The 13676-nt window shown below is 41.8% G+C and overlaps 1 protein-coding gene across 1 annotated transcript in view; it reads right to left on the reverse strand.

Annotated features, from left to right (window-relative positions):
• The window catches only part of LOC145411315 (BRO1 domain-containing protein BROX-like), a 119512-nt gene extending 106975 nt beyond the window's left edge, over positions 1-12537 (reverse strand). The window contains exon 1 of the mRNA XM_080281339.1: positions 12437-12537. Coding sequence (XP_080137465.1) covers positions 12437-12537 — 101 coding nt within the window. The remainder of the gene's footprint in view (positions 1-12436) is intronic.
• Between the last annotated feature and the right edge of the window lie 1139 nt (positions 12538-13676).

The raw sequence follows: 13676 nt of genomic DNA on the forward strand, positions 1-13676 counted from the left end.
ACACTCTTCCTGAAGTCTTGCACTGAACTTAGTCACTAACACACAGAAGTCCGTTCTTTTCACAGTGTTCACTTTAGTCCAAATAATGTTCCATTATATTTAAGTGTTGAACATTAACTTTTCCCAAGTTTTTTTAAGTTTCCAAAGCCAAAACAAAGAAGGTTATGTACGTTAAATTTCTTTTCTACTTAGTCTTTTCTCCCAACTTGAAAACCTTAACACAACACACCGTTTTTTTCACTGCACAACACTCAAAATTCCCGTGTGGTCTAGTGGAGAAGTTCTTGCTGTTTATTCACTGTCAGAGCCCGAGAGTATCACTGGCAGGCGTCCAAGGGGTGCATCGGTGGGTAGTGGTGATGGCGTACCGACTACAGAAGACTCTGAAGACAGCCGCAAACTCACGTCGAGCGGTGACTCCACTGTAGCTGATGTGCTGGGCTGTGGCTCGGAGCATGAGGGCCTGTCTTGGGGAGGCAACGGAGTGGAACCAGGGCTTGGCACAGCGGGGGTCACGGGCCTGAAAAAACTGTCAATCGTTGACTGACGCAAGGACCGACGATTCTGGCGATTGATGATGCGGTGCCGGAAAGCACGCACTTCCTCCACGAGTCCCAAGGGCCCCATCTCCCTGTCGCAGTCCGGGTGTTCCAGGTAGTCTAGGACGAACTCTAGATGTTCCCGGAGTGCGCTCAGCTTGGGGATGGCTGGAGTAGTGTCCTGCTGGGCGGAGTCTGCATCATCATCGCCTTCGTCGTCGGAATCTTCAAGTTCGGGACTGACACCAGCAACCGAAGACGCGATCTCGATATCAGACAACGTCTGATACCCAGGATCGCCCTCGTCGTCGTCCAACCACTCACGAACATCGTCCACATCAACATCGTTGCCGTGCGTACGTAGCCGTGCATGGAAGTCATCCACGTCAAACCCTAGGAAATCGTACTCCACATCTGTTCCGAGAAGCAGACGAGACCAACCATTTTCAAGAGTTTTCACAGGGACTTCCTTCCATGCACTAGCCCAGTTGTACAGCGCAGACTTGATGTTGTAGCGGCGAAGGTTTTCCAAAGTCCGCTTGTCTCGAGTGTCACGTCCTTCCCTGCGCTCGTCCTCGTCCTCGAGAACAACCATCACCTCGTCCAGGAACTTCCGACGGTACAGGCGCTTTGTTGCCACGATCACTCCTTGGTCCATTGGTTGAATGAGAGCAGTCGTATTAGGTGGCAGAAACACGCACCTAATACGGCCATTCTCAGCAACCAAGTCCTTGTCGCACGGGTGGGCAGGTGCATTGTCGAGGAGAAGGAGAGCCTTTACCTGGTCGCGAGGAATTCCCAGTGTCTTCGTCTGGTAATGTATGACCTCCTTGACGAAGTGATGGTGAAACCAGTCTTTGAAAATCACAGCTGTGAACCATGCTTTCAAAGAATGGTACCATACGACAGGAAGGACATCCATCACCCCACGAAGGCACCGAGGCTGCTTTGCACAGCCAACAATAACGGGCTTAAGCCGGTGCATGCCGTTAGCATTGGCACAACACAAAGCAGATATCCGTTCCTTAGAAAGCTTGCGGCCAGGTACACGCTTCTCCGTCTCATCAGCGAGAGTGTTCGTTGGCACCGAGCGATAGAATAGGCCAGTTTCGTCAGCGTTATAGACTTGACCGAGAGTGAGGCCCTCCCTGTCGATCAAGCCTTTCACCTTGTGCCGAAACTCGTCCACTCCATCCTCGTTAGCGTCCAATGCTTCGCCATGTGCTTTACGGTTAGTAAGGCCATGTCGTAACTTGAACGCGAAGAGCCAACCCTCGGATGCCTTGAAGTCAAGGGCGTCGTAAAGCCTTGCAAACTTCTCAGCAGCAGCCTTCAGCTCCGTTCCACGTACCATCACACCAGCTGCACGTTGCTGTCGATACCAAATCAACGTGGAGCGGTCGATCTCTGCATACTTGGGGGTAAACATAACCTTCCTCTCCACGTTGCGTTTGCTTCTCGACAAGAAGTCAGCCGTGTACTGCATGAGCTTGTCTCGGGAACGCTTGATATCGAACAAAGTCGACCGGGCCAGGTTGAACTCGCGGAGAATGCGAGAGGAAGACCAACCCGCATCAACCTTCTCCAATATCTCCCGTTTCTTCTCCAGAGTCAACACCACTCTCTTCCTTTTCTCAGGAGGCGGGGCCATCATCACACACACTAAGAGTAGGGCAGAGAGCAGCAGGAGGCCTTGCAGCAAGTACGGCACCACCACAAAAGCGAGCACGTGGGCAGCCATGGCGAACAGCGCAGGTCTTGTCGCGGTAAGAGACAGGCGGGAAGTGGGGAGAATGCAGCGGCGCTCTATCGAACGTCGGAGGAATGACGAACCAAAACAATGCTCTCACGCGGCGCGCGCGGCAAGTTCAAATTACGGACGGCAAAAAATCGATTTTTTTTTTCCAATTTTTTTGGATTTTCGGACCATTTTGGGAATGTTTGATCCCAGGACGATAAGGTTCGGTTAGTGGGGATGTTCGGTTATTGGGCGTCCGGATATTAGAGTGATTACTGTAATAGGCATCACAATAAGATAAACACATAAGAATATAATGGTAACGTGTGTATTATAATGTATGAAAGAACAGTAAACCGATTATGCGTAAAATATTTATACGGCAATACAGAAACGTGGCATAAATATTTTACAGTGGTGCTTAAAAAAAAGTAGTCACTTTTATTGGCTGTTACCATATTTCTGGGGTTGGTAATAATGTCACAATTATGATTATGAGATAATATGCAGGATTATAAGCAAAAATATGCCAGTTTCTTAGTAAAAAAAATATATATACATTAAACCCTCATGAGCGGCAACACTCACACACACTCAGTCCGACCTGGTCATCTGTGAGGGATTGAGGAATAGGCCTGTTTGGGGACACCTCTTAAAAAAAACGCGCCAATACTTTAACCCCTACACCGCGGGCTTGTTTACAAATGACTTGCGTGTGCGGCGGGGTTATTTGCGCTCCGACAGACTCTCAAAAAATATTTGCCAAAAATCAGTTATTAGTCCTAGAATAATAAAATTACATATGCTTATGGCACATACCTTCAGCTTTCTCCTGGAATGATTGTTGAGCCTTCGTCGGTTACCGTAGGACTTGTGGAGACCTCTGAAGTAGGGTAACGAAGTCTCCACTTTACACTTACCGACAACCCGTAATATGATTACCACAGCCAGATACAAACACTATAAACACTATTCTACAATTTTCAAGTAGATTGGGATCCATACTCAAAAAAAAAAAACACTGTGAAAGCAATGGAAATTATGAGCGCGTCTGATCGTCGCACTGGCACTAGTTCGCTCATGGTAGTCTGTCATTTATTATTCATAAAACCCCTAACACTTTATATTTCTATTACTATATAACACTTATATATATCTACAGTCTTTATCCATAAGTTTCCTTCAGTAGTATTAGTTTATTGTCACTGTAGGGATTCAATTTCTTTCAGTAAAATATGTAGCATTCACTTTCTCGTCCTGTATACTGGCATTGAGAGTGAATGTCACTTTCATCTTCACTCTCATAACTCATAGCATTCATACATGCTAGAGTGAAACTTTCACTTTCATTACTCCTAGGGTATATACTCGTATTCTTATAATACTACTCATTTACATTTCTATTTACGTTCTCTATTTTATTTACGTTATTTACATTTCTATTTTATTTACACTGTGTTGTGCACTGTCACTTGAAATAACTTATAAAACTATTTTCCATTGTTCACGTATATTTACGTTCATTACTTTCACTTGCTGTTTACACATTATTTACACATTATTTACAATTCCACTTGCACTGTTTTACTCAATAGAAAGATCGTAGTCACTCTTTTATCAATTGTCAGCCCTTTACCTCTTTCCACACGAGGTTTAGTAGGGGGTAAAGGTCACAGAGCCATTTGCATGGGGGTGAAAAAAGGCCTTGAAGTCAGCAAGATGAAACATACGTCCTCTCACTTCGGAAGATGACAGTACACTGATAACGCAGGGGCCAGGCCAGGCAGCCTAGAGGCCTGCTTTAGGGGTTATTCAGAGTTACCAATATTACTTCTTGAAACAGCTAAGTCTAGCACTGATATGATTGGCAGGAAATCTAGAGAATACATTATAAATTTGGTAGTTCCAGGTGAATGTAAATATCATTTAGGCTTCTCCCTTCTCTCCTTACATGTATATTTATTACGAAAATAGATTAGAGGCCTACTTAGGAGATATATAATCAGAGCTACCAATGTTAAATCTTGAAACAGCTTTGTGTAGCACTGATATGATTGGCAGGAAATCTAGACAATACATTATAAATTAGGTAGTTCCAGGTGAATGTAAATATCACTTAGGCTTCTCCCTTCTCTCCTTACATGTATATTTATTACGAAAATAGATTATATGGCATATTTCAAGGGGAAAAAAACAGCGAAAATTAGCGAACGAGTGCACGTGAGGTGTTGTCAGGTGATAATTAGCCAATTCCAGGTGTATGGCACTCTCACTTTCCTGATTTCTTTCTTGTATATATTATTTGGTATAAGAATACGACATAGGGCTTATTTCATTGGATGAAATCAGTGAAAAATTCCAGGGAAGATTTACTTAGCGTAGCATGGCCGGGCAGGCGAGAGGATAGGGTAATGGAGGGGGGGTAGGGAGGGGAGTCAAGAACGGGGAGAAATGGCTAAATTGTCAACAATGGATGGGAGTACAGATGAGATTAGGAGTGCTGACTAGTGTTGGACATTGTCAGTACTGATAGATGATACAAGCCCCCACTTGAAAGCCCGGGTGAATTCAAAATAACACAGAATCACAAAAGCGACGCCCCGCGGTATGATCCCTTGCTCCCAAGCGTCACGAAAGTGACGCCCCGCGGTTAAGAGGTTAACCTCCTGGGTGGTGTGGAAATAAAGTCAAATTTACAATATGTACATTACAACGTAAAAGAAAATAACCAAAATGTATCCTAAAATACCACAGACGAGAGAGAGAGAGAGAGAGAGAGAGAGAGAGGGGGGGGGGGAAGGCAGACCAGGGGCAGTGTTGAGTGCAGCTTAGTGAGAGATGAAGGAAGGGAGGGAAGGAAGGAGGGAGAGAGTGATTGAATGAAAACAAATCATGGTGCCACAACAACAAGGTCATCTGGCACCATATGTAAAACAATAATATTTTTAAACATAATTAGATAAAATAAAAACAAAATAAAGAAATGAAAGCGCAAGTTTATAAGTCACTCATAAAAGAAACAAAATTCCCAAAGGTGACGCACATCTCCCCAAAGGAGAGAGAGAGAGAGAGAGAGAGAGAGAGAAGGCAGGCAAGGGGCAGTGTTGAGTGCACTGTCAAGCTGAGGGATAGATGAAGGGAGGGAAGGAAGGAGGGCGAGAATGATTGAATGAAAAAGCGCCGCAACATCGAGGTCATCTGGCGTCACATGTAAAACAATAATATAATAAAAAACAAAATAAAGAAATGAAAGCACAAGTTTATAAGACATAAAAGAAACAAAATTCCCTAGGGTGATGCACATCCCCCAAGGAGAGAGAGAGAGAGAGAGAGAGAGAGAGAGAGAGAGAGAGAGAGAGAGAGAGAGAGGCATCGCGAGTATGGAAAACGTGGCAACACTGTACAGAGGTTCGTGCCCCACCCAAACCGCCACTTTAGAATGGTACGACCATAATACTATTTTCTAGACTGAAATAAATGACATATTATTTGTTATCATAAATTAACCTAATTAACTAACCTAACCTAACTGTTTAAAAAATAATTTCTCCCCAAAATTAATTCAAATTTGGAATCAGCTTTAAAAATCTGCATTAGTAACAAAATTTACGTAAAATCAGAGAACGTGCACCAAACATTAAAGATCCCTCAAGCCTACTCAAATCCAACCAAATTTATTTATTTTCATTTACTTTTTGTTTCATTTTATTTAGTTTTTACTCATTTTATTTCCATCCTTGATGCTTACTGATGACTTTCTCTTGCGCTTGTTTTCTTGCTATTATTCATGTACCTTTTACATTACCAATGAATATTTCAAAAGCATAATGGTGGACTTAGTAAAACCTATTCGAACTGTGGTTAGATCAGGTTTAATTGCTGGGCTAGATTAAGTTAGATAAAGTTTTGTTAGGTTAGGTCAAGTTTGGTTTGGTTTGGTAAGGTTTGTTTAGGTTAGGCTAAAATGTAAGATTATCATAAAGTACCAAATGGTAAACAGGATGCCAACAACAATAAATCTGGGTAGATTTGAGTACACTGGAGTAAGTCTCACCAAAAAAAAAAAAAAGTTGATACAGTACTGCAGAAAAAAACACAGGCAAAAAACATGAAAACAAATCTAATGTAAAATGTTCGTTTACCACCCCAAAAATATAAGACTGTAGAAAGAACTGATTCGTTAAGGTATTTCTGCCGCTTAGAGTAAAATGATTGTTTACCAAAATGTGTATATTACTAACAAATCCTACTCACTTTTGAAAACAATTTTCATAATTGTCTGACAATCCACAAGAAACAGAAAAGAAACAAGAATATTTAAGACACTAATAAGATCACTAACAGACAGAACTGCATTTTGTACAACCATGGAATTAGACACTTCACCAGATCCTGTTTCAGAAATCTGCCACTAGGTTCGCAACAGTTCCCCAGCTCTGATGTGGGGTAGGCATGGAAAATGTAGCCAGTGCTTAATTTCTTTTTAATTTTGACACAAAGTAAAACACCCCAAAACATATTTTACTCATCAAATTACTCAGTTAGCACAATATGCTACAAAAAAAATTACAATATGAGAGCCTTTTGATTATATATGTGTCATTTTGTAAACTCAGCTTTTGTCAGTTTACTCACCTCTGTAAGCAAAACACTGAGACAAAACTTTGGCAATTTTACTAGAACCATCCATAAAGCAAGGTAACAGTGATTAAAATATTTGTCATTCATTAGTATCCAAAAAAAAAAAAAAAAAAAAAAAAAAGAGAGAGAGAGAGAGATGATGCCGCACATTTGGCAGCACCTTTCGATATGCTGCCCTACCTGACATGCTGCTCTCGGATGCCTGCCCTTTTTCACCATCTGTTTGAGCTTTTCCTTGTTGTATCCCAAATATGGTACACCTCTTTCTCTGAGAAACTCCCGTAATTCTGGAACAGTCAATTCTTTTAAATATTTCTCTGATTCCATTGCACAGTTTAGTAAGTGTACAACACCCAACTCCTCCCCGCACTCAGCTGTAGTTTAAGTGTCGTACCGCGCTGTCATTTTGTTTTGTTTAATAGGGCTGATTCACTAACTATGGGTTCGTTAAGTACCCATAGTTAAGTAGTGGTGTGTGAGCGAAAAATAGTGATTACAACACCGCTGATGTGGCAGTGAAGTGCGGGCAATTACAGTGCCTTTTACCTGCCTCAGTGAACACAGAGTGGGTGTTTATCATATGTGCAGTGTTCATATATGTTTATAGTATTATTATCAGAATGAGGCTGGCATTTGGTAATGGTGTGTGGGCGAAAAATAGTGATTTTAGATCGCTCACTTCTAATGGCACTGCCCATCCAGTGATAGTCAACGAAATCATGAAACCTACATCATTGCAAAGCCGAAGGTTAGTACTTTCTAATGGTACCTTATTTTTCGCTCTAGATTTATTCTGTGCAGAGTTATAAAGGTTTAAAGTTTGTTTACATTTTGGCTGGAACCCCCGCAGGAGAGGCCAGTCGGGGCAAAACAATGCCCACGGTTAAAGGGTTAAAGCATGATAAAACACACACATCAGAAGTCCTGAAGGTAATCTCCTTTTAGTAAATGCACACGATTTATTCAAATATATGTAAACAGACAACACACTACTATTTTTTACTCCTCAAACAAAGATTCCCTGAAAGAAAGCCTGGTTATTCTTTCTTTACATATATATATATATATATATATATATATATATATATATATATATGCACTTCATTGAATGGGAAATTCCTATAAATAACATTACCGTATTAACTTAGCATTAGGTACAGTTCGAAAGTCTTTAAAACCCTGCAAAAGTACTGATAGGAAGGTGGAACAAGCCAGTAAACAAACGTCTCTACTGGTTATTGAGAATGAAAAGAGGAAATACAACATGATGGTATTTAGGGTGCCAGAGTCACAAGGAAGTACTGCGGATGTCAGGTACCAGCATGATTTGAATAAGTTTAAGGAGATAATGACAAAGGATCTGAAATTGAGTTGGAATAATGAGGTGAGAAAAATTTACAGAATAGGTAAGAAAGAAGATAGTTACACAAGACTGATGAAAGTGATATTCAATAAATTAGAAGACAGAAGAAGAGTAATGGATCGGTTAGCAGAGTTGCAAGCAAAGATGATAAAATCAAGACACTGTTTATTGTTCCAGATTTGAGTAAGGATGAGAGAGAGGAACGGAAGAAACTGAGACAAGAGCTGCAGATGAGGAAGGCTGCAGGAGAGCAGGGATTAGTGATAAGAAGAGGGAAAATCTGTCAGCAGGGAAATTTTCGTCAATAATGACAAATGTCCTGTGACTAGAGTAAGCGACTTGTTAGATATTGCTGGTAGTCCTGCTAAGACTGGGAATGATGGTTGTGAGATTATAGCAAGTGCAGTTAGTGGATGCAGAATAATGTGTGCTAATACAGACAAATTAACTACTAAGACGGATGAGTTATTAGTTAGAGTTGCAAGCTGTGAGCCAGATGTAATATGCTCACAGGAGGTTCTACCAAAGAACGCCGGAGAACAGATCAACGTGGAAGTAGATTTTAAGATTGATGGTCACACATTGTATATGTCGAAGATGAAAAAGGGGGTGATAACAATGGTAAAGAATGATATCCAGGCTTTTCAGGTTGAAACCACCACAAACTTTGAGGAAAGTGTTTGGTGCATGATTAAATATGGAATGGACAGTTGTCTGGTGGGTACTGTGTATTGTAGTCCCAGCTCAGACAATTATAATAATCAAGCACTGTGCTCACTTATAAGCAAAATGTGTGGGAAGCACCACTCACAGATGGTGGTATGTGGAGATTTCAATATGAGGGAAACAGATTGGATGGGAAGCAACACTCACAGATGGTGGCATGTGGAGATTTCAATATGAGGGAAATAGATTGGAACAATCATATGGTAAAAGCCCCTGAAAGTAATGTCGGGAGGTTATTTTTGGACTGCCTGGATGATAATTTTATAGTTCAGCATGTCAGAGAGCGCACACGATTCCAAGAGGGGCAAGCAAGTAGTCTACTGGACTTAATCATCACAGACCGTACAGATAGTATTACCAGGTTGAACTATGAGGCACCACTAGGAAAGGGCAATCATGTTTGTCTGGAATTCGAAGTAGTGTGTTTTGCAGTCAAAAAGGAAGAATGGAAGAGGAAACAGTATTTTAGATGCAACTATGACGAAAAAAGAAAGAATATGCAGGCAGTTAATTGGAAAGAGGAACTTAAGAATGAGGATATGGAAAAATCCTGGGCATTGCTTAAGGATGTGAAAATGACAGGTGTGGATATGCACATAGCCTTCCGGAAGGGTGGAACTACGTTAAGAAAGAAATGGATGAATTATGAAGTACTTAAAGCAGTCAAGGTGAAGCACAGGTGCTACAAGAGATACAGGAGGTTGAAGACCAAAGATAATGTAGAAGAATGCAAATCAGCTAAAAGAAAAGCGTCACAAGCCACTAGGAATGCAAGACAGAAGTTTGAGGCTCAAATAGGTAATAATGTTAAAGAGAAGCCAAAGGAGTTTTACAGCTATTGTAGAAACAAGACAACAGTTAGAGGTGAGACTACGGTGATATCCAAGAGTGATGGTATGAGAGCGGAGGACCCACAGGACATTGCGGAAACCACGAACAAGTTTTTTGCCAGTGTGTTTACAAAACAGGATAAGAGTATTATACCTGAGCCAGAAGAGCAGAGAATTCAGTCGTTGCTTGTTGAAGTTAAGGTCACAGAGGAAAAGGTTTGGAATAAGCTAAAGGAACAGAAACCAGGGAAATCAGCGAGCCCAGATGGCGTGCACTCCAGGGTGGTTGTGGAGTTATTAGAGGAGCTGATAGTGCCTCTCACAATCATTTTTAACAAATCACTCAGGAGTGGCATAGTCCCTAAAGCTTGCAAGGATGCAGAGGTGGTACCGATTTTCAAGAAAGGTAGATGGGACGACCTTGGGAATTAAAGACCGGTAAGTTTGACCAGTATTTGCGGTAAGATTTTAGAGAAGATAGTATGGGAAGAAATTATTAAGCCCTTGAACAGAAATGGATTGATCACCAATAAACAGCATGGATTTGTACAAGGCAGATCATGTCAAATGCAGCTCCTGTCGGTGGTGGAAGAATGGACTCAGTGGATGGAGGAGAAGAGAGCATTTGACTGTATATATATATATATGGATTATTGTAAGGCCTTTGACTCTGTTCCACACCTGCGGCTACTGAAGAAATTAGAAAATTATGGTATAATATATCTGGTCAGGTGCATGAATGGGTGAAGAACTTTCTTTGAGGAAGAAGATAGCGGGTAAGAGTCGACAAGGCAGTGTCACGATGGAGAAATGTAACATAGGGAATCCCACAAGGATCAGTGCTTGGGCCAACCTTGTTCATAATCTTCATCAATGACCTACCCCAGGCTGTGGAGTCATACGTTGCTCTTTTTGCGGATGACACCAAGGTATATAGAGTGGTGCAGAATGAGGCAGATTACCAAAAGCTCCGGGATGATATTGATAGGTTGGAAAAGTGGGAAAAGAAATGGCAGTTGCCATTCAAAGAGAGTAAATGCAAGGTCATGCACTTTGGAAGAACGAACCCGGGCTATGAATACAGGATTGGGAATGCTATGATTACACCGGTGGTAGAAGAAAAAGATCTAGGGGTGACCTTTGATCAGATGCTGACATTTAGTGTCAATGCTAATAAAGCTGCTGCGGGAGCAAATGCAAGATTGGGGATGATAACTAGGCACTTTAGACACCTTGACCCGAAGATATTCTTATTGTTGCACAAGACCATTGTAAGGCCCAAGTTGGAATATTGTATGCCAGTAGCCCAACCGATATTCAAGAATTGAGTGCAGAAGATTGGCAAGGTTCAGCGGAGGACAATGAGGATGGTGAAAGGGATGAACGGAAAGGAATACTCTGATAGACTGAAGGCTCCCATCACTGGAATGTAGGAGGAAGAGGGCTAGTTTGCTGCAGCCATTCAGGATAGTGAAGAAGGTGGATAAACTGGAAGAGGAACACTTCTTTGAACGGAGCAGCGAGGAAAGGATGAGAGGACATTCCTATATGTTCCAGTAAAAACTCTGCAGGAGCTTTGTGAGGAAAAGAGCTTTTAGCCAGAGGGTTGTTGAAGAGTGGAATAGACTACCAGAAACTGTAGTAGCCAGTGAGTCGGTCAACCAGTTCAAGAACCAGCTGGAAAAATGGATGAAGACCCACTACTGTATTTGGATTCTGAGGTTACCCATCTGCCCCCCCCCCCCCCATTTGGGAAGCCTCGGCTTTCCACAGCATTTGACAGAGACACCAGCCCGATGGTGAGTCATGGTGAGAGGCTAGGCAATGCTAGACCACCTGGTGGCAGACCTCTGAAATAGGGTTTCGTGAAGCCTCTAATTTGGATGCCATTTTACACTTTCTAGTCAATAAATCTTATACTGTACTTTTACTCTTTATGAAATATGCTCACGAATGAATATTAACAATGGGGAAATATTCCACTAACATACGGTATCTAGTATTTCATGAGGTTTAAGTAAGCCCAACATTTAGTAATGCTTTGTTTACATCAGTTGGCTTGTTAGGTAAGTTCAGTTAAGCTAAACTTATAGGTTAAATTATAGTAGATCCATTAAAAAAAAAAAAAAAAAAAAAATGAGCATTGGTGTGGGGATGAAAATGAAAATCAAATGAATGAACACATACAAAAATGTTTTTGGAAAGTACAGACAGTCGTACAATATCACACTGAAATCACAATTTGATCAATAGGCAACAGTTAGTGTATAAAAACAGAAAATATCGGATATGGGAAGAACAGGAAGTGAATGCTTCTACTTAAGTTAGGAAACAACTTTATCCTCAAGTTTGCCACTCGAAAAGGAAGCAGTTGACGCTGGTTATATTTATCACCTATTACCCATACTGCCTACCGTAAATTTTATTGTATTTCATGGGCTTGTGATCAAAAGGCTACACATAGTATGATTAACAGCCTACCAAACGCTTAACATTACTAACTACATGTGCGATGACTCGCTTGTCACCTGATCGAAAAATCCATTTCACAACCACGTACTTTAAAGAGAATTAACAGTACTACATACAAAATTCTTACCTACATATTTTGATAGCCTGGCTATCAGAAGCTACCATTTTAAGGTCGAATTTGACCTCACTAGTAGCTTTAAGCGGATTTCTGTGGAACCAATGCGACATACTGTTTACAATCTAAAATCTTTGTTACCAGCTGCACTTCATATGTCACTCGCAGTGTTGCCAGGTTCGTGGGTGTCGTTTGCGCACCCCAAAAGCGCCCAAACAGTAACTGTCCAAGTACAGTCGTGATTAATAATTCTCTGACACAGTTGTTATTTATTGTGATTTTATCCAACATTATGACTTTCGAATGCAGCGCCATTAATCACTACAGCCTTCTTCCCATTGTACAGTCTTACGTTGCCAGTAGGCTGCAATAGCACCAGTCATAATGACCACCCTGTACCTCCCCCGCATCTCTCCCTTTGTCTGAAGCCTTCACATCCTTTACCACACCTGTCAAACCCAACCCTGATCCCATAATTACTAACGACGCAAAGTTCTCTCTCTCCCTCTACCCCACCCCTCTTCCACTCTATACCGTCTTCTGTACTATTCTCTCTCTCTCCCTCTCTTGGGGGCGCGATAGTTCAGGGGTACAGCGCCGGGCTCGTGGCCGTGAGTTCGAGCCTCTCACGGGCTGCCGTGCAGGGAGTGGTAACGTGCTCCTTAGCGAAGGTATATGGCCATAGTTGCCTAGCCCAGGGATGATTAAATCCCTTAAGCTCTCTCTCTCATCCAGATTAAGCTCCACCATTGTCTTATCTCGTGCTTTTATACCCTACCCTTCCCCGAACCGCGATTTGCCAATATGTTTCACAGGCACCGCCCTCTGACCCCCTCTCGCCAAACCCAATCCTTCCTTTGAATGATGCCGACCCTCCTCCTACTACAAACTCACACGCACTTGGGACTAAGGAAGGTCAGGTAAAGGTGCTAATAGGGTGCTTTCAAAGCTAGTATCCGATAGAGGGCACTGCGGACTCTAACACATTCCCGAGCTGTTTAAAAAGCCATTTCGCTTTGTTAAATATCTACACTGTCGTGTTATGATTGCCATACGTCCCGATTTTCCCCATGTACTGCATTAAGGTTTCAAAATCTTCATCCGGAAGGAATTTTAAAAATTCTCCAAAAGTCCGGAATTTCAGCTTCCATCACTTTTTCGCGAACAATTTAATATATTAAAACAACTTTCGTTGTTTTCGTCAGCCGGTAAGTGTTGCCAATATGGCTGCTTTAGTGCTAGTAGCTAGCTA

The sequence above is a fragment of the Coenobita brevimanus genome, chromosome 89, assembly GCF_032717465.1.
Source record: "Coenobita brevimanus isolate Jiangsu-jjx chromosome 89, ASM3271746v2, whole genome shotgun sequence".
NCBI lineage: Eukaryota > Metazoa > Arthropoda > Malacostraca > Decapoda > Coenobitidae > Coenobita > Coenobita brevimanus.